The sequence below is a fragment of the Rhamphochromis sp. 'chilingali' genome (assembly GCF_963969265.1).
Source record: "Rhamphochromis sp. 'chilingali' genome assembly, chromosome: 1".
Classification (NCBI taxonomy): domain Eukaryota; kingdom Metazoa; phylum Chordata; class Actinopteri; order Cichliformes; family Cichlidae; genus Rhamphochromis; species Rhamphochromis sp. 'chilingali'.
In genome coordinates, this window is record NC_137929.1 from 13504057 (window position 1) to 13523350 (window position 19294).

The 19294-nt window shown below is 42.7% G+C and overlaps 2 protein-coding genes across 2 annotated transcripts in view; one reads left to right on the forward strand and one right to left on the reverse strand.

Annotated features, from left to right (window-relative positions):
* Positions 1-19294, reverse strand: part of LOC308393807 (uncharacterized protein) — an 810936-nt gene that overhangs the window by 132939 nt on the left and 658703 nt on the right. The window lies entirely within an intron of this gene.
* On the forward strand, positions 11389-19270 carry LOC308394399 (mitogen-activated protein kinase kinase kinase kinase 2-like). Its single transcript, XM_080878714.1, has 8 exons — positions 11389-12572; positions 12652-12775; positions 12935-12993; positions 14579-14650; positions 14726-14812; positions 14895-14965; positions 15067-15122; positions 17926-19270. The coding sequence occupies exons 1-8, from the start codon at positions 12545-12547 to the stop codon at positions 18011-18013; spliced, it is 585 nt and encodes a 194-aa protein (XP_080734840.1). The 5' UTR covers positions 11389-12544; the 3' UTR covers positions 18014-19270.

Below are 19294 nucleotides of genomic sequence, written 5' to 3' on the forward strand. Positions count from 1 at the left end.
GTTTCTGGTTTAGTTGTCCACTTTCCCTCTTGTAGACCAGCCAGGAATTTGCAATGGACAGATCAAGCATGTAACCAAAGAGTGGCAGGTACCATCTTGTAGACTTGGCTGGGGTCTTGTACAGGTGTACCAGCATGTCAGAGAGATCTATCCCTCCCATATGCTCATTGTATGCAGGGATGAGTGATGGGCATGGGATCATAACTTTCGCCTTGGACTCTTTGCTCCAGCGTTTGACAGTTGAAAGTGGCATGATCCCAGAAGCATTACTTAGCAGGTTCACACATTTGTTGTTGTCAAACCATTTAACTGCGATCACACCTTCAGCAGACCTGTAGTCAAAAGCTCCACGCCCTCTCTTCATCAGCTCTTTGTCTGTCATCAAAGTGGCTCCACCTGTGCGATTTGGTCGAACAGTGCCAATGCACTTGACACCCAATGAGGTGTTTAGGTGCTGGACCAGTTTAAAACTGGTAAAATAGTTGTCACAGAACACAACAGAAAGCCTTGGCTGTGTTATGGTTTGGCAAAGCGTTGTCACCACTTTGGCTCCCTGAGAATTTTCAGGTACAAGGGCCAGGTAGGTGCGTTGTCTTGCTCCATAAAAGGATTTGCAATCCATCTAATAAACATTAAAAAAAATAAAATTGTAGAAATATAGTTGGTTTGATTTCCATGTGTCATTTAAAACTGTACTTTAAAAAATAATCACAGAAAGTGAGTAAATCTTTAAACATTAGAACATTTTGTAACATACAGTATTTGTCATGGAAAATTTTAAACATGTAATATTTACATGTATAGATCATTAAATTATTTATATTCAATAGTAAATAGTCAATTTCATATGTTAAAACAACAGTTCTAAACATTAGCTAAGTTTTGCTACTCTTACCATCAATTGACAAATCAACCGTTTGGTTGAGCATGTTTTTAAAAAAATATTATGGATTTATTACAGCTATTTTCTGGTATCAAATGACATAATCATGTTCAGTAAAGACTCTGACATGTTTATACTGCAGAAAAATGTACTTACCTTTAAAATTTTTAGCCAAAACAGTCCATGTGTCCAGAGTGATTTTTTGCTTTCTGATTTCCTGGTTGGAGGGTGGCAGATGAGGCCTGCCGTATCCTGACACAGTGCCATCTAGTGTTTTTTTTTAGGATAACATAACTCAACCAAGTGGTAGAGATGGCTCAATAAGGTTGAGTTAAGCTAAGTACTCCAGTTTATTATATATAGTCTCTCAAAATATGTTAAACCAAATGGTTGAGCAGGCAGTCAAAGGGTTTTAATCCTTATTTTTAAAACTGTTTTTGTCATTTTTCTTCTCCCACTGCATCAAAAATCATTATTTACACTGAATAAATGAGTCAGCAGCTCTCTTACATTGTTGCTGCAGGTTCATTGCTGAACTTTGGAGGTTCTCCTTTGGACCGGTCACTCCTCACAGACACACAGCTGGATGCTGCAGATCCTGCTCCATCCTCTTCCTCCATCTTCTTGATGTCAGGGTGGAGTTAGTCTGAGAGGTAAACACACACACTCAGAGGTGCTGTTGTACTGGAAGCATCACACTGACGGGTTTCTAAAGTTCTCATTGATCATTTCATGGAGTTTCTGTGGTAAACACTGTCCTGTGACGTATGTGTTATGGTGAGGGTCATGAGGGCTAACCAGCCCCACTCCTTACTCCTCATATTTCAGCCTGAAGCACAATAACAGCCTAAACCTAACCAGGAGGCTGTAACCTCAAAGGGACTTCATGGTTAGAAATAAAAGTTCGATGAAATGAAGCAGATCATAAAAACATGAGTTCCAACTTTAAAAGAAGCATCCACACGATGACGGCACAGCAGAGGAGCACTTTCTCTAACACACTGATTCAGTTCCACTGACACAAGGACACACACAGGAAGGCACACACACACAAGCCTTTATAAGAAACAACACAATCATCTGCGCTTGACTTGTCAATCCAAGTCCTTAGCCCATGAGCCCGCGGTATCAGACCACAGATATTCCCTTACTTTGAAAAAATAAAGACAGTTTTCAGAACAGACCTGATGTTTATGCTACAGCCTGTTTACCAATATAATCAATATCAGATATCAGAGCAACAGAAACCTCGGTGATCAGGACGCTGGGACTGAGAACAGGAAGTGGCTCAAACGTCACAGTTTCATAACGTCACCCTGAACTCCACTCACGGAGTTTCTGTCGCCATTGTAGTTTTTAAAGTCCCGTGATAAAGGCGGGTCTTTCTGTGAATCCGCACGCTCATTGGCTAATAGCTCGAGATTGACACATCGTTATCCAATGAGCGTGCGGGAACTTCCGACATAAAGTTGTTTCCTTTGAAAAACCAAAGTCTGATTATTTTTGCCTCCACTGACGGAGCCTGTTGTTCCCGCCACAGAGACACAGTAATGTCAGAGCGGTGTTAACACTCACCCTGCCTCAGCACAGCTCTCACTCTCCTCCTGCTCTCTCACACTAAACGGAGGCTCAGCTAAACTCACTTCCTCTCTACTTACAGGAAACCAGCGCTCAGAGGAGCCGACCGGCCTCACATTTCACCCACAGACACGAACAGCGTGGAATTATTTTATGTCATAAGAAGAAACATATTCATGTTAACACTCACCTGCCTCAGCTCCACCTTCCTCCTCCTGCTTTCACTTTCACTGCTGCTCCCTAAACACAGAGGATGCTGGGACTTGTAGTTTTTTTCCTTCCGGTGCGGTCTTCATCTTTGTTTGTTTGTGTTTGTGTTCAAGTTATTTCGATCATGTAAACATCAACAGAACACGTGAAGCCACACAGAGTTTGTATGTCGAGGTGGGTAGGAGGGTTTGAGGGTTTGGGGAGGGGTCAGAGGGAAGAGGTCTCTCAGTCTGGACAATCCACATTGATGGCATTGCATCTTTCAGCGTGTTTGTGGGTCGATTTGGATGCTCCAGGTGTGAGAGCAGCCACTCAGCCTCTGCTGCAGATGTGTGTCACAAGTTCATCTAGTAGTAGGCTATGGCACTTGGCCACAGGTGGCAGCAGTGGACTGGCCTCCATGTGAGACTGCTCCAGCTGCTATGTGATAGTCCAGCTGCAAACTGAAGATCATATGCAAGTTTTGGAAATTAAACTGTACAATATAAAGCGCCTTGAGGCGACTGTTGTTGTGATTTGGCTTAGCTTTAAAACCAACCCAATCTCTCCTCCACACTCAAAAACAAAGACAAACCAACTGACACATCTGAGTCCCTCACTTTCTTCAATCCACTCACTCTCACAAGCTCCACTTAGTCACACTGGCTCTGTTTATTACTAATTACTATTGTCTCCCCAGAAACACTTCCGTTTTCTTTTTTCCTATTTCAGTTGTGTTTTTTGTGCTTTTGCAGCGTTTTTGTTATTGCTGGTGTTTTCTTAAGTTGCAGTCCATTTGGCCTCTCAGGGCCACCGTAGATAAAGGCCAAAAATAAATACATAACATCATTTCAAATCAGTTTAAAGGTTTATTTGCAAGACACAAAAACAGAAAAAATAAAAAGTTACAAATGTATTGTGCATGAAACAGGAATTCAAACGTGGCTCAGATGTGTGTCACAAGTTAACCTGGCTGTAGGCTATGGCACTTGACCACAGGTGGCGCTAACTGGCTTGACTCCATTTGAGTGCGCACAAAGTAAACTGCACACTTTAGTTGTGAAGCGAAAACGCTGAAATCGCAGTAATAACACGTACGAGGGGAACGATAACGAAGACAAGATGCTCCTGATCGTTACTCTTGCTGTCCTGTGAACAGCATCGGCGTGGTGTTAATGGTTTGCTTTTGTTTTGGCGAGCGCCCCGTGAATGAGAATATGACCAGGTAAACCCGCGACATTTTTAAATAGTTTGTCGTTCAACAGCAACAAGACTGACGGAGTGTGTTTGAGGAAACCTCACAAATGTCACAGATGAAATATTTGGTGTTTATTTGCTGGTTTGTCGGTAGCAGCTCCTTCAGAGTAAGTCTACCACACATCTGTTTGACCAACGCCAGTTGATTTGGATCACCGGTCCAAACAATTTGAACCATTGTTGTGTTACCTTTGTGTTGAGTTTGACTGATATTTGCTGGATAGCAAATGTTTTAAAGCTATGCAACCTTTATCTGCACATAGCAGTTAAACTGTTTGGATCAATCTTTATTGATAATATACATTATTTATTTATGAATTACTGTGTACACAAGAATAAGTTAATGTATTAAGATAAACTGGCTGAAGTTTTTGTATTATTCTTGTGATTTTTTTTATTGGCCCTGTTTATTTACAGGCCAGGTGACCCTTTAGGGGTTTAAAATGCCGAGCCAATGAACGGCTGGGAGCAGGAATCTTTCTTCACTGAAGCTTCCACTTCCACGGGTCTGGTAGGAAGTTGTCCAAGCCAACAAAACAAACAGACAAAAAATCCATCTATCAATCACCTGGATCACCTGTTGAGAAAGAAAAAAGAGAAAACAAGCAAACAAAAGAGAGCAATATAATAAACAACAGCATCGCGATGATCTATGTGAATATAACTGTAAATACTAAATATTGAATATTATTGTGCAGCACGTAAGATCGACAGCGCACAGTGTGCTTTGAGGTAGCAGCCAAAATGCAAGGCAAGTTTATTTATATCGCACAATTCAACAACAAGGTGATCCCAAGTTCTTTACAGAACATTAAAAAACAAAAATGGATAAAAAGCATGATTTAAACGTGACGTGCCCGTGAGCTCCGCCGGCAGCCAGCTGTGCCAGAGTGACCGAGCCCCAGGCTGAGAGGCCAAAGGCACCGCACCCTGAAGGAGCCCGAGCGAGCCCCAGGCTCCAGGCCCCGACAAGCAGTACCTGGACGCCCATCCCCGGACACAAAGAACCACCAATGCACCGATATCTGAGGGCGTCTGCCACTGGCAGGGGGAGTGGTGGGGGGAGATAGGCCTCCATACCTTGGAGGGCCTGAGATGTCCCCAGAGAGGTGGCGTCTGATACCCGACCTGACATATGGACACAGACAAACAGGCACACACAGATACAAACATCCATTCCCACCCTCATGCTCTCATATGCAATTACTCAGCAGCAGGTAAGCGCATAGCCCCTCCTGGTAGCCCTCAATGTCTACGTGGATTTAAAATTGAGAGGTGGGCAACGGCGCCAGGGGTGAGGTTGTACACCCTGATGTGATTCTGATCTTGGAAACATTAAAGACATTCATAGCCAGACTGCTGACTTTGTGTTTTTATTCAGTCGCCTAACAGAAGTGCAGTGAGAAACGATTTACCCCATCCTGATTTCTTAGCTATTTGCATATTTGCCACACTTACGTGTTTCAGATCGTGAAGCAAATTTTTATGATAGATAAAGATGACCAGAGTCAGCATAAAATAAAGCTTTTACATGTATTGCTGGGAGGTCGGCAGCTCCCTCCACTGCTTGGCCCTCTGTGAAAAACAACTGGGATCCAGCTTCCCTGTGATGCTGAATTATATAAGTGGACAAAAATAAATAGATAGAAGGATGGATGATTGTATTTTGTGTACTGTTAAGTCTAATTGTTGAATGTTGCCATTGTGTTTCTTAAATTTGTACAGTCTTAGTTTAAGCAGTAGGATCAAAGCCATCCCTTTGATCCTGACCACCTCTCCAGCCACTCTGTGCTGGGGGAGGTTTTATTGTAGATACATCCTATCTGAAAGATCTGTTTCTTTTGATGTAAACTTCCTGGGTTTATGACCCTTTGGTCAGCAGGAGGTCTCACACACACACACACACACACACACACACACACACACACACACACACACACACACACACACACACACACACACACACACACACACACACTCTTACAGAAGTTCACACATATACACTTACATACAGTGCCTTGTCTATGTAACCAAAGGGGGGTTGCAAGGGGAGGTGTTTTGTAAACTATTGTTTGAAGTTTGTCAATAAAAGGCAGCGAGAGGAGGCCACCATTGGGGTCATTGTCGTGCTGGACACAGATGAGAGGCCTCCCTTGCGCAAGTAATGGATCGATCGACTGTCTTGTTTTCTTCATGATGAATAAGTCTCTAGAATTAGCGGGGTTTGTGGAAACACAGACCCAACAGTACAATCGTTGAAGTGTAAAAAGGGTTGGCCCTCCGTGGTGCCCTAAGCAAAGTTTGATTTTTGGGGCCCTTTAATAGTGCCAATAATAGTGATTAATGATCACCTACTATAAATGTATTTCATTTTCTAATGTTGATGTTGTTGTAATCCACAGTGAAAAATGTCATAAAAACAGATAACAAATTTGCAACTTTCATGAAAAATGTTTTCATTAATATTAAAAAAAAAACAAAAAAAACACCTCCCCCTGCTGGCCACACAGAGAAACAATAGATAAAACCTGAGAGCTGCACAGTTGCAGCAGTGTGGTTTACGTCATTCTGTTGTCAGCCTGTTTTACACATCGGTGGTTTCTTATTGACGTGTAAAAAGATCTGAAATCGTAGTAAATTCAGCTGCTATTGTGGGCTGGGGATGATTTACACTTAACATTTTAATAACTGGGTATTGAATGTCAGAGGCCCAATGTTCCCTCTAATTTTTCAGGTGTCTGAGCGAACACACAAACTCCCTGAGCGGTTCCTTGGACCACTGTGAGCCACATCAGACGTGTGCACTGTGGTCACGCCGGCATCGAATCCATCCAAGTTTCATGGTTTATTAAAATAATCAAATTACAGCGTTTACATTTATGTTAGACTACTTTTAATGAACTGCTTCAGCCCATTTACAATGAAAATGTAAAAGAAATCTTGTTCATGACCTGTGTAGTATGTTAACACTATTGGAAGTACAAATAACTTGAACTCCAATTTCAAAAACACAACTTTCTTTTTTTTCCTTTTTTTTAATAAAGCTCTGACTTGTATTATGAGTCTGTGGTCTGGGAGAGAGTCTGTAACTCTCTGTCTCCAAAATACAGGATATAATGACCAAAGCTGGGAAATCAATCAATCAATCAATCAATCAATCAATCAATCAATCAATCAATCAATCAATCAATCAATCAATCAATCAATCAATCCTTATTTATAAAGCACTTTTCATACAAAAAAAGTAGCACAAAGTGCTTTACATGGTTAAAAGCAGCCCACCCCACCCCACCCCGCCCTCCAACTAACCCCCCACACTCTCATTAACATAAACAATCATAATACACACATATATCCCCCCCCCCAGCCAGGCTGAGAGGACCCCCCAGAGCCCCAGCAGCCACGGCCGATCACAGCCCCGGTGCAGAGAGCCCCCTCCGAGGAAACACTGGAGATATGTCACAATAGGATATGTACAGGGTAAAAAGATAAAGTAAATAAGAACGGGTTACAATGTAAATATAAATATAAATAGAGTAAGAAGATAAAAAATGAGTAAGAATAAAATCAATAAATATTAGGTAAAACCTAAATTAATAAATAGAATAACAGGATAGAATAAATAAGCATAAAATAAATAAACGTTAGGTGAAAGCTAAATTAAAAAGGTGGTCTTGAGCCTGTTCTTAAAAACATGTACGTTCTCTGCGGCCCTGAGCTCCTCCGGCAGGCTGTTCCACAGACGAGGACCATACCCCTGAAAAGCTGCCTCTCCGTGAGTATGTCCTGACTTTGGGAACAGTCAAAAGGCCAGTGCCAGAGGACCTCAAGGTCCGCGAGGGTTCATATGGTAAAAGCAGATCTGAGAGATAAGAAGGCCCAAATTCAAATTCAAATTTTATTTTTCACGCACACAGTCGTACACAGTACGATATGCAGTGAAATGCTTGGACAACTGCTCGTGACCTAAAGAAAAAAAAGGAAAAGGCTATGAATAAGATAGGAAATAAATATGAAAAATTAAAAAGGGTAAATTTAACTAGGAAGGAATAAAATATAAATTAAGGTTAAAATTGAAATAACTGTACAACACAAATTAGAATGAAGGGTAAATTTAACTGGGAAAGAATAAGATAAAATATATAAATTAAAGTTGAAAATAAAATAACTGTACAACAAAATACACAACATAGAACTATACAGGGAGTGCAGAATTATTAGGCAAATGAGTATTTTGTCCACATCATCCTCTTCATGCATGTTGTCTTACTCCAAGCTGTATAGGCTTGAAAGCCTACTACCAATTAAGCATATTAGGTGATGTGCATCTCTGTAATGAGAAGGGGTGTGGTCTAATGACATCAACACCCTATATCAGGTGTGCATAATTATTAGGCAACGTCCTTTCCTTTGGCAAAATGGGTCAAAAGAAGGACTTGACAGGCTCAGAAAAGTCAAAAATAGTGAGATATCTTGCAGAGGGATGCAGCAGTCTCAAAATTGCAAAGCTTCTGAAGCGTGATCATCGAACAATCAAGCGTTTCATTCAAAATAGTCAACAGGGTCGCAAGAAGCGTGTGGAAAAACCAAGGCGCCAAATAACTGCCCATGAACTGAGAAAAGTCAAGCGTGCAGCTGCCAAGATGCCACTTGCCACCAGTTTGGCCATATTTCAGAGCTGCAACATCACTGGAGTGCCCAAAAGCACAAGGTGTGCAATACTCAGAGACATGGCCAAGGTAAGAAAGGCTGAAAGACGACCACCACTGAACAAGACACACAAGCTGAAACGTCAAGACTGGGCCAAGAAATATCTCAAGACTGGTTTTTCTAAGGTTTTATGGACTGATGAAATGAGAGTGAGTCTTGATGGGCCAGATGGATGGGCCCGTGGCCGGATTGGTAATGGGCAGAGAGCTCCAGTCCAACTCAGACGCCAGCAAGGTGGAGGTGGAGTACTGGTTTGGGCTGGTATCATCAAAGATGAGCTTGTGGGGCCTTTTCGGGTTGAGGATGGAGTCAAGCTCAACTCCCAGTCCTACTGCCAGTTTCTGGAAGACACCTTCTTCAAGCAGTGGTACAGGAAGAAGTCTGCATCCTTCAAGAAAAACATGATTTTCATGCAGGACAATGCTCCATCACACGCGTCCAAGTACTCCACAGCGTGGCTGGCAAGAAAGGGTATAAAAGAAGAAAAACTAATGACATGGCCACCTTGTTCACCTGATCTGAACCCCATTGAGAACCTGTGGTCCATCATCAAATGTGAGATTTACAAGGAGGGAAAACAGTACACCTCTCTGAACAGTGTCTGGGAGGCTGTGGTTGCTGCTGCACGCAATGTTGATGGTGAACAGATCAAAACACTGACAGGATCCATGGATGGCAGGCTTTTGAGTGTCCTTGCAAAGAAAGGTGGCTATATTGGTCGCTGATTTGTTTTTGGGGTTTTTTTGAATGTCAGAAATGTATATTTGTGAATGTGGAGATGTTATATTGGTTTCACTGGTAAAAATAAATAATTGAAATGGGTATATATTTGTTTTTTGTTAAGTTGCCTAATAATTATGCACAGTAATAGTCACCTGCACACACAGATATCCCCCTAAAATAGCTAAAACTAAAAACAAACTAAAAACTACTTCCAAAAACATTCAGCTTTGATATTAATGAGTTTTTTGGGTTCATTGAGCACATGGTTGTTGTTCAATAATAAAATTATTCCTCAAAAATACAACTTGCCTAATAATTCTGCACTCCCTGTATAAGAATGTATGAAGAAATATAAATAAATAAATATATACACAATAACAGCAGCTGTACAAGTATTAATTGGAAATAAAGAATATAGTGCCCAGTGTTGTGCAATCCACATTATGTCTTGTGCAGTGCAAATATGCTTAAAGTATTTTAAGTGAAAACAATGTCCAGAAAGTCCAGTGTGTGTGTAAGAACCATATGTGTGGGTCAGTACTGTGTGGTGGTGTGATTGAGAGACCGTATCGCCTGCGGGAAGAAGCTCCTCCTCAGTCTCTCTGTGTTGGTCTTCAGGGAGCGGAATCGCTTTCCTGACCTCAGCAGAGAGAACAGTCTGTTGTTGGGATGGCTGAGGTCCTTCACGATCTTCCTGGCCTTGGTCCAGCACCGCCTGCTGTAGATTGAGTGCAGGTCAGGGAGCTCGGAGCGGATGGTGCGCTCAGCTGACCGCACAACCCTCTGTAGAGCTCGTCTGTCCTGCATGGTGCTGTTCCCAAACCAGGTTAAGATGTTTCCCGTCAGGATGCTCTCTATGGTGCAGGAGTAAAAGTTCCTGAGCACCTTGGAGGGCAGTTGGAAGTCTCTCAAGCGTCTGAGGTGGTAGAGACGCTGTCGGGCCTTTTCACCACGGTGTTGATGTGACAGGACCATGACAGGTCCAGCGTGATGTGAACTCCGAGGTATTTGAAGCTGTCCACTCTCTCCACTGGGCACTCGTTGATGACAGGGGTCTGGTAGTTCCTCTCCTGCTTAGTGCTGAAGTCCACTATCAGCTCCTTTGTCTTACTGACGTTTAGAAGGAGGTTGTTCCTCTGGCACCAGTTCTCCAGATTCCTAATCTCCTTCAGGTAGGCCGTCTCGTTGTTATCAGAGATCAGGCCCACCACGACGGTGTCGTCAGCAAACTTGATGATGGTGGTGGAGCTGGTAGTGGCCACACAGTCATATGTGTACAGAGAGTACAGCAGGGGGCTCAGAACACACCCCTGGGGGGCTCCAGTGCTGAGAGTGGTGGAGGCTGAGACATGTCCGCCCATCCTTACTGCCTGTGGTCTGCCAGTTAGGAAGTTGGAGATCCACTGACACATAGATGAGCTGAGTCCCAGATGCTCCAGCTTGGTGGTGAGTGTGGAGGGAATTATGGTATTAAATGCAGAGCTGTAGTCTATGAAGAGCATTTTAACATAATTCCCCCTTCTAGTGTCCAAGTGAGTGAGTGATGTGTGGAGGAGATGAGAGATGGCATCGTCTGTGGAACGATTTGGACAGTAAGCGAACTGTAGTGGGTCCAGTGTGTCTGGTAGTGAAGAAATGATGAAGTCTCTGACCAGGCGTTCAAAGCACTTCATCACTACTGAGGTGAGGGCTACAGGGCGATAGTCATTGAGAGAAGCAGACCATTAAGACATTTAAAAACCAATAAAAGAACTTTAAAATCGATCCTGAAATACACGGGGAGCCAATGCAGCGATTCTAAAACCGGTGTACTGTGGGCCCACCCTCTGGTCTTCGTCAGCACACGAGCTGCAGTTTTGTAAAAGTTGTAAGGGTGATATATTCTTTTTGGGGAGACCAGAGAGCAGGGCGTTACAGCAATCAATGCGACTGGTAATAAAAGCATGCATCAACATATATAGCTGAATTTTTTTAATATTTTGTACACAATAACAGAATAATTTCAGAAAAACACAAAATGACTGGTGTCAATATTATTTGCCCCACAAAAAAGGTCGAATATAAAACAATATTGCAAATATTGCACAGTTGAAAAAAAAAAAGCACTACAGCTCAGTTGTTCCCGCCATCCTTTGTCCTCCTGTTTCCCCTCCCTCTCCCCTCCAACGACGAGTTTGATGGTGTTACGGATTCAAATATTGGGGATGGATACAAGAGGAAAAACCACAATAACAACACTGGTCCGACCGGGTTGAGTCAAACGATGATTTTAATGATCACACGCGTGGGAGATGGACACCGTACGCAGACAGCATCAGATCTCAAAATGGTGGAGCATTGATCAAACTCTTATAGCCTCTAGTGGCCCCCACCTTATCATAAAAGCCTAAACATTCACATGCTTTCTCTCACACGGCGCCTAAGCTACGACCTTGGCTCCCTGTTTATCTGCTCCTGCTGAGATGGGGCAGAAAACTCCAGCATGTTCTGTTCTCTTCTAATCAGACAAATAAGGCGATGACTTTCTGCGAACAGTATTTCTTATAACTCAGCAGTATAATGCATCATGAAACAATATCATTCATTCACAATAAATCAGCAGTCTAATGTAATGCAAATCAGTTTAACAAATGCAATAGTTATCACCTTCTTCTAATTCAGGAGAATAATGCAAACTAAAACTACATAATAATTCACAATCTTCAATTAGGGGTCTAACGTGGCATAAAATAATATTATAATACCACACTGGCAAACTTCTCCCAATGTTTCCACTGAAGGGGTTGAAAGTTAAAAAGCGCCGAAGGTTAAGTTAGGTTTGGAGTAAATCATGGATGTGCGCACGTGTTTGTGTGCAGCTTGTAGTGCAAACGTGCGTGCAGAATTCATGCAGACATGTGTAACTGGTCGTTTTGAGGTAGAAAAGAGTGATGCGCGGTCAAGCTGGTAGTTGAAAGTGTCAGTCAGAGTAGAAGAGCATTGTGTAAAAATGCAAGTAATAACAAAAAAGTGCAAGTCATTAATCGCATCACCCTGAAAAACCTGAGTAAGGAGTGCAGCTCCTGATGAAAGGAGGAGCACTGAAAACCAGGAAATGATGTTTCTGGAACAGTCTGATGACTGAAGCTGGATGTTTGAAGTCTCAGTGAACTGCTTGTCTTTTCCCCACAGCTCCTCCCTCAGCGATGTATATGGCTATATGTTATGAACAATGTGCTGATGTCCGTATCAGGTAACAAACAGCGTGACACAAACGGAGAACATTGTGTCCACTCGATAATATGCTGCTCTAAAAAGGCTCCATCCTGCAGGGAAGTCGTCCCAGCTTTACTCGCACAGCCTGCCAGCTCTGTTTGAACAGAAAGGACATCTGCACAAGAAACACAGCAGCCTGTCGCTCAGCACCAACCGCCTCACTGAGCGGATCAGTCTCAGGTACGACACGCCATCACAGATGCAGGGAAACAGGAGCTGTAGGTGCAGCAGTGTTAATAATGTCATGTATGATGCTACCACTTGATTTTGAGGAAGGAGGATACTGTAAACCCAATTTTGTCTGCTTGTTCTGACCTGGATATTCTCTGTTGGCCACAGAAAGTTTACCATATCTGTAAAGATTCCTGACACTAAAGGTTGTAGGAGGTGCAGTGTAGGTAAGCAATGCCGAGTTACTCTGGTCAGTCTGTTTGTTCACGGAGAACAACTGCAGACACTTAGTCCTGCTCTCTCTGTTTCAGCAAGAAACCCATACACAGATAGTACATATCTGTGCGGGGCTGTCCCATCTGGCCTGGTTTTACTCTTGTGGTATGAGCCTCTTCAAAAGTTCATGCATCTAAAGGTTTGTACAGATATGTCGAACTTGCCACCTGAATAAATGTCTTCCTTTCTAACTCTAACCCTATTTCCACAATGCAAACCAGTCATTAGACCTGAATTACATAAAAGTAGACAGACAGCATATCAAAATCTGAAGCTGAAGAATGTAATTGATTTTTTTTAATAACATATGCATACTTTTTATTCAAGCCCAACAAGATTTTAGAGACTAAATAAAAGAAACGTTGTATAAACGCCGTCCAAAAACACCAACAGCACCTTCTCTGGGTCCAAGCTCGTGTAACTGAATGGTTACCGTGTGTTTTCTGTGCTACAGGAACAGTGTTATCAGCACACAGTTCAACGCCAGCATGCACCATTAGATCACATAGCACAGATAACTGACAGTTTTTTTGTGAATGTCTCGCACATTTCATAACGATAATGTATGTACTGTGAGAACAGAGCTCTGTGTTAAGCCTGTCTGCAGTCCTAACACAGTGCTGCTTGGAGAAACACGCCTGTGTCACAACATTATGGAAAAGTGGCATCAGTCCAAAGACGTGCAGTTAGGGGATGGATGGATGGATGGATGGATGGATGGAAGGATGGATCGACGGGTGGATGGATGGATGGATGGACGGGTGGATGGATGGATGGACGGCTGGATGGATGGATGGATGGATGGATGGAGGGATGGGTGGGTGGATGGATGGATGGACAGATGGGTGGACGGGTGGATGGATGGATGGACGGGTGGATGGATGGATGGATGGACGGATGGATGGATGGATGGATGGATGGATGGATGGATGGGTGGGTGGATGTTTGGACGAACAGATGGACGGGTGGATGGATGGATGGATGGATGGATGGATGGATGGATGAATGGATGGACGGCTGGACGGATGGACGGGTGGATGGATGGATGGATGGATGGATGGATGGATGGATGGATGGACGGCTGGACGGATGGACGGGTGGATGGATGGATGGATGGATGGATGGATGGATGGATGGGTGGATGGCATCGGTTTATCTTTAATCTCAAGATTTAATAATCATACAAGAATTCTGTTGTGCTGTTTTTGACGGTTGTATGAACAGGTTCAGCTCAGGTTTAACAAGCATCACTTAACCATCCATGAGAATTTATTTAGTTTTTTTTGTTTTCCTTGGTGACTGTTTCACAGCAACTCGCCATCAGGCTCCCAGATTCTCTTCTCAGCTGTGTGTTGGAGTGAGAGACTGTAGTAATGATAAACCACCAACCGGCCAACAGCTCAGGTTTGATATTATAGAGCTGAACGGCGCTCCTGTTCCAGTGCCAGGTAGGACCGTTTCTGCGTGTCTCTGCTGACTTCCTGAAGCTTCAAGCTTCAACTTGTTGCAACAAGCTTCCTTCTTTCCGTGCATCAGGAGATAGTGGAGCACTCAGAGTCGTGCAGGTAACCCAGCTGGACCGAGACACTGTTCTCATCACCTTGGAAAGTAAGTCCCCTCGCATATTGTGAATCCTTCAAATGTCTTTCATGCTCATTCTCAATCTGTGTACTGTTTGGACAGGAACTGTAAAGATCGTGAACCTGCAAGGACTTCCATCCAGACAGCTGGCTGCAGAAATAGTCTTTGACTTCCCCATTGAAACACTAGGTAGAAATAATGATGTGACAAACAAAGTGAATGAGAGCTGATGTGTGTCCTGAAAGCTGAGTGACACCTCCTGTTCTGTCAGTCTGCTTGCAGGATAGTGTGCTGGCATTCTGGAAGCATGGCCTCAAAGGGAGGAGTTTCCATTCAGATGAGGTGATGAACTAGTAAATTCATCCAACGTTGGCTGAGCTCGTATCATGTGCTCATCATATTAGTTCTAAGTCATTACACGTGAATTTTCACTTTATGTGCAGGTAACACAAGAAATTACAGATGAGAGTCGTGTGTTCAGAGTTCTGGGAACAAACAGGTATGTTAACTGTATGCTGACAAGAGCTATCAATCACTGTGAGAAACTAGTAATCCTAGTACATCAGAAGTAATCAGGATAGTATTTTTCTTGATACTATTGTTAATAGACCTGGAAGTGATTTTCAGAGTAGCATGTGGAAGTAGCATGAATACTGCTAGCATTAATGGTAGCATTAAAGCAGGAGTCACACTAGAGTGTTTGTTCTGTTGGTTACTCAGATCCAAGGATTTAGGAAATGCAGCCTATGTGTTTGCATGCAGCCCTCCAAAGAAAAACAGCCATTAAAGTTACCAACTACCGTCTACCTGACACTTTGTACAGAAAACTACTTTCCTTAGTGCTAATTTTCTTTATTCTAGTACCAAATCACAACAATAGTCACTTCAAGACACTGTATATTGTAAGGTAAAGGCCCTGCAATTATGGTGCACAAAGGTGAAAAACTCCCTTTTAGCAGGTGAAAACCTGAACCAGGCTGGGGGAGGGGCGGGCATCTGCTGCGATTGGTTGGGGGGGTGAGAGGAGGAAGACGGGACAAAGACAATCTGGGGAAGAGAGCCAGAGAATATTCTCAACTAATGATTGAATGCAGAGAGGTGTTTAAATAGATAGTGAGTGAAAAGGGCGACTGAAGAAGAAACACTTGGTGCATCACGGGAACCCGCCAGCAGCCTAGACTTAGGCTAACTAAGGGAGGATTCAGGGAAGAAAGGAAAGTTTGAAGCCTAATGTTAAAAGTAGAGAGGGTGTCTGTCTCCCAAACCCAAACTGGAAGCTGGTTCCACAGAAGTGGTGGCTGTAGTTCAGGTGGGGGAGCAGGTCACCTACTCCCCGTCTACATGCCAGATATCCTGCATGAAAGTTGCTCTTCGGTGCATCCGTCAGAGTATGAATGGGTGTGAACGGGTGAATGAGGCAAGCTTTGAGTGCTCAGAGTAGAAAACCACTATATAAGAACCGGTCCATTTACCATTTACCAAGAGGGGCCTGGAAACCGAAGGGTCTGGCTCCCATTTTACTTTTAAATACTTGGAACGAAGTGCTCTAATGGGGTGATATGGTACTATAAGGTCATTAAGATAAGACAGGGGCTGATTATTCAAAACCTTTTATGTGAGGATTTTGAATCTTTTATTCTGGATAAAACAGGGAGCCAATAAATGTTCTGTTTCTAGTCCCTGTCAGGACTCTCGCTGCAGCATGTTGCTCAGAGCAGTCTGGAATTGATTTTTGACTAAATAATTAAAACTAATAATAATATATTACTATATTATATTACTAACAAATCCAGGACACCCCTGTTGATCCAGCAGCTCTTAATGAAGTTTGTAATAAGAATCGTGGTGAGTTCATTAGAAATATTTCACTTTTCTTTTTTAAATCAGTCATTACTGGAATCATCTGAAGTGCAAAAACAGTGGGATTATATATGAGAAGGACGGACTCAAAGACTGTCGTGTATCACATATATATTACATCGATGTCCAAAATCAATGCATCATTAATGAAACTGAAACAAAAGTACTGAATTTCATGTGGAAGACCAAACCTCAGCATTCAGGAAAGTCTTATACAGGAGCAAAGATAATGGACGTTACCCGGAGTTTTCCACTGTGAAACCAGGAATAACAGCTTAAAAATGTTTCTGTGATCTAAATCATTGTCAGCCTGGCAGGCAAATAGCGTGGACACCAAAGTTTGTGAACGTGATAACCTGAGAACAAAGACATGTAGGATTTTAAATCGGTACTGTTAAGGTTCAAAATACTGGGGATGGAGACAAGAGAAAAATCACAATAACAACACTGGTCCGGTCGGGTTAAGTCAAACGATGATGAGCACACGCGTGGGAGATGGACACTGATGCAGACAGCCTCAGATCTCAAAATGGTGGAGCATTGCTCAAACTCTTATAGCCTCTGGTTCTCCCACCTTATCATAAAAGCCTAAACATTCACATGCTTTTCTCTCACACGGCGCCTAAGCTACGACCTTGGCTCCCCGTTTATCTGCTCCTGCTGAGTTGGGGCAGAAAACTCCAGCATGCTCTGTTCTCTTCTAATCAGACAAATAAGGCGATGACTTTCTGCAGCAGTATTATGCATCATAAAACAATATCATTCATCCACAATAAATCAGCAGTCTACTTTAATGCAAATCAGTTTAACTAATGCAATAGTTGTCAGCTTCTTCTAATTCAGGAGAATAATGCAAACTAAAACTACATAATAATTCACAATCTTTAATTAGGGGTATAACATGGCATAAAATAATATTATAATCTAACAGTACCATAGGTGTGTCTACTGGGAGGCTGAGGCTTGGCGCTGCTGGCTGCCAGTACTAAGTATTATTATACAACCCTTATTTAGTTGATCTTATCTTCTTTCCTTGTGTTTCAGTTAGTTTTTACTCAAACTGGGTGTAGAAGGAATCCCTGCAAAGGTTTCTTTTTCTTCTGTGTTATGTTTTATGTATTTCTCAGCTCTTTGCTTCCTTTTTTATACTTTAAACTTGTTTGTATGCTGTTGTGTAAATGTTCACACTTATCATAAAGTTTAAAAAAGTAGTAGGCGTGGTGATGAGCAGGAACAGGAGTAAAACTCCAGTAAGTGTACCAGTACTGTACCAGTGTGTAGCATTAAAGTCAAACTACAGTGGTTGTAGTATCAGTAGAGTAGTGTTAGTACTAGAGGTGGGAGGAGTAGAAGCAGGTGGAGGCACTGGCTTTAGGTTAGTACTGCCTTTCTCTGGCTCTCCTTTACAACTCATCTCCTTCTCATTTGCTGACAATGTGCAGAGCCATCATCCTTCAGAGCACACCGACTGATGACCCGTCAGCACTGAGCAGCCTGTACATCCTGACAGGACACGAAAGCAGCTACTGAGAGAGGACACGGGGCTCATTCGACGGTGTTACCAAAGAAAAGCACAGCCTGTCTGTAACTGTGGGGTGGAAACGATGCTCTGTTTCACTGAGGCTGTGCCAGGAAACGGTTCAATGCTGGGAATGACAAATGTTAGGAAGGTATCCTGCTGACTGTCCAGCCTTCACCTGTACACAAGACACCTGTCAAGGTCCTCGCTGGGGTTATAGTTGATAAAGCTTTCTAGCTTTTCTTGTCTATTCAGCTTACCTGCTTAAATCAGACCTTTCTGTTAAAGCTAATGCAGACTCCACTGATCCGCCCGCTCAGTGTGGACGGGAGAATAACCTGAACATGGCCTCTGGGACATCATCGTACTGATGTTATGAAGCGCTCAGTCAGGTTTTCTTCTTGATCAGACTGAGGGGCAGACTGAGTGTGTTTTGGTGCCTCAACATTCAGTCATATTCTGTAAAGCCATTTTCTGTCTGCATGCTGCACATAACCTCTTTGGACCAGAGTGCTGTGACACCTACACCTTACACCTGCAGGAGCTGCTCGGCCATAGAAAGCTGCTCTGTGAAGTGCACGGCTTTTTTGCCAGTGTTGATTTTATGGGTTTAATGTAATAACTAATTTTTCACATCATCGTCTGAGTCGTAATCCCAACGAGGAAACCTGGAATGTAAAACTTGATGGACGCTCCAGCTGAAGAGTGAAGTGTCAGACTTTTAATGGATCTTTCAAGCATTAGCGTACTTACAATGGCAGAAACAGTGCCACGTCTAAAGCATAGGAGCCATCTTCATCTCATTCTTCCCATTTCATGCAAGTTTCTTCTCTTCCTCAGATGGACAGAATTTGGTTTGCTGACTTCATTCAGTCACACCATACTAGAGCATAAAAAGTGGAAATAAACTGGTCAGTAAGAAAGTGTGATGCTTGAAAGTATAGCGTAAGGACAGCAGCAGCACTGCATTTACAGCTGATATGATGACTTCAGCATCTTTAAAGAACTGTGAAGGAATTATCAGTGCTAACACAACCTTAAGCACGTGATGTGACCGTATACACTGCTTACACTTTCAGTATCCTTACTTAAAGAGAACATCTCAGAAAAAAGTACAGTTAGCAAGAAGCTTTGAGAACAAGGCAGTGTTATTGTATGCTAACCACCGTGGTGGTGTAGCTTGTCCTGATAAAAAGTGAATGTGGTCACATTATACTTGTTAACTAAAATGAAAAAAATACAATAATTCCACTACATGGGTAAAGATATTTATGATATTTATGGAAAGGATA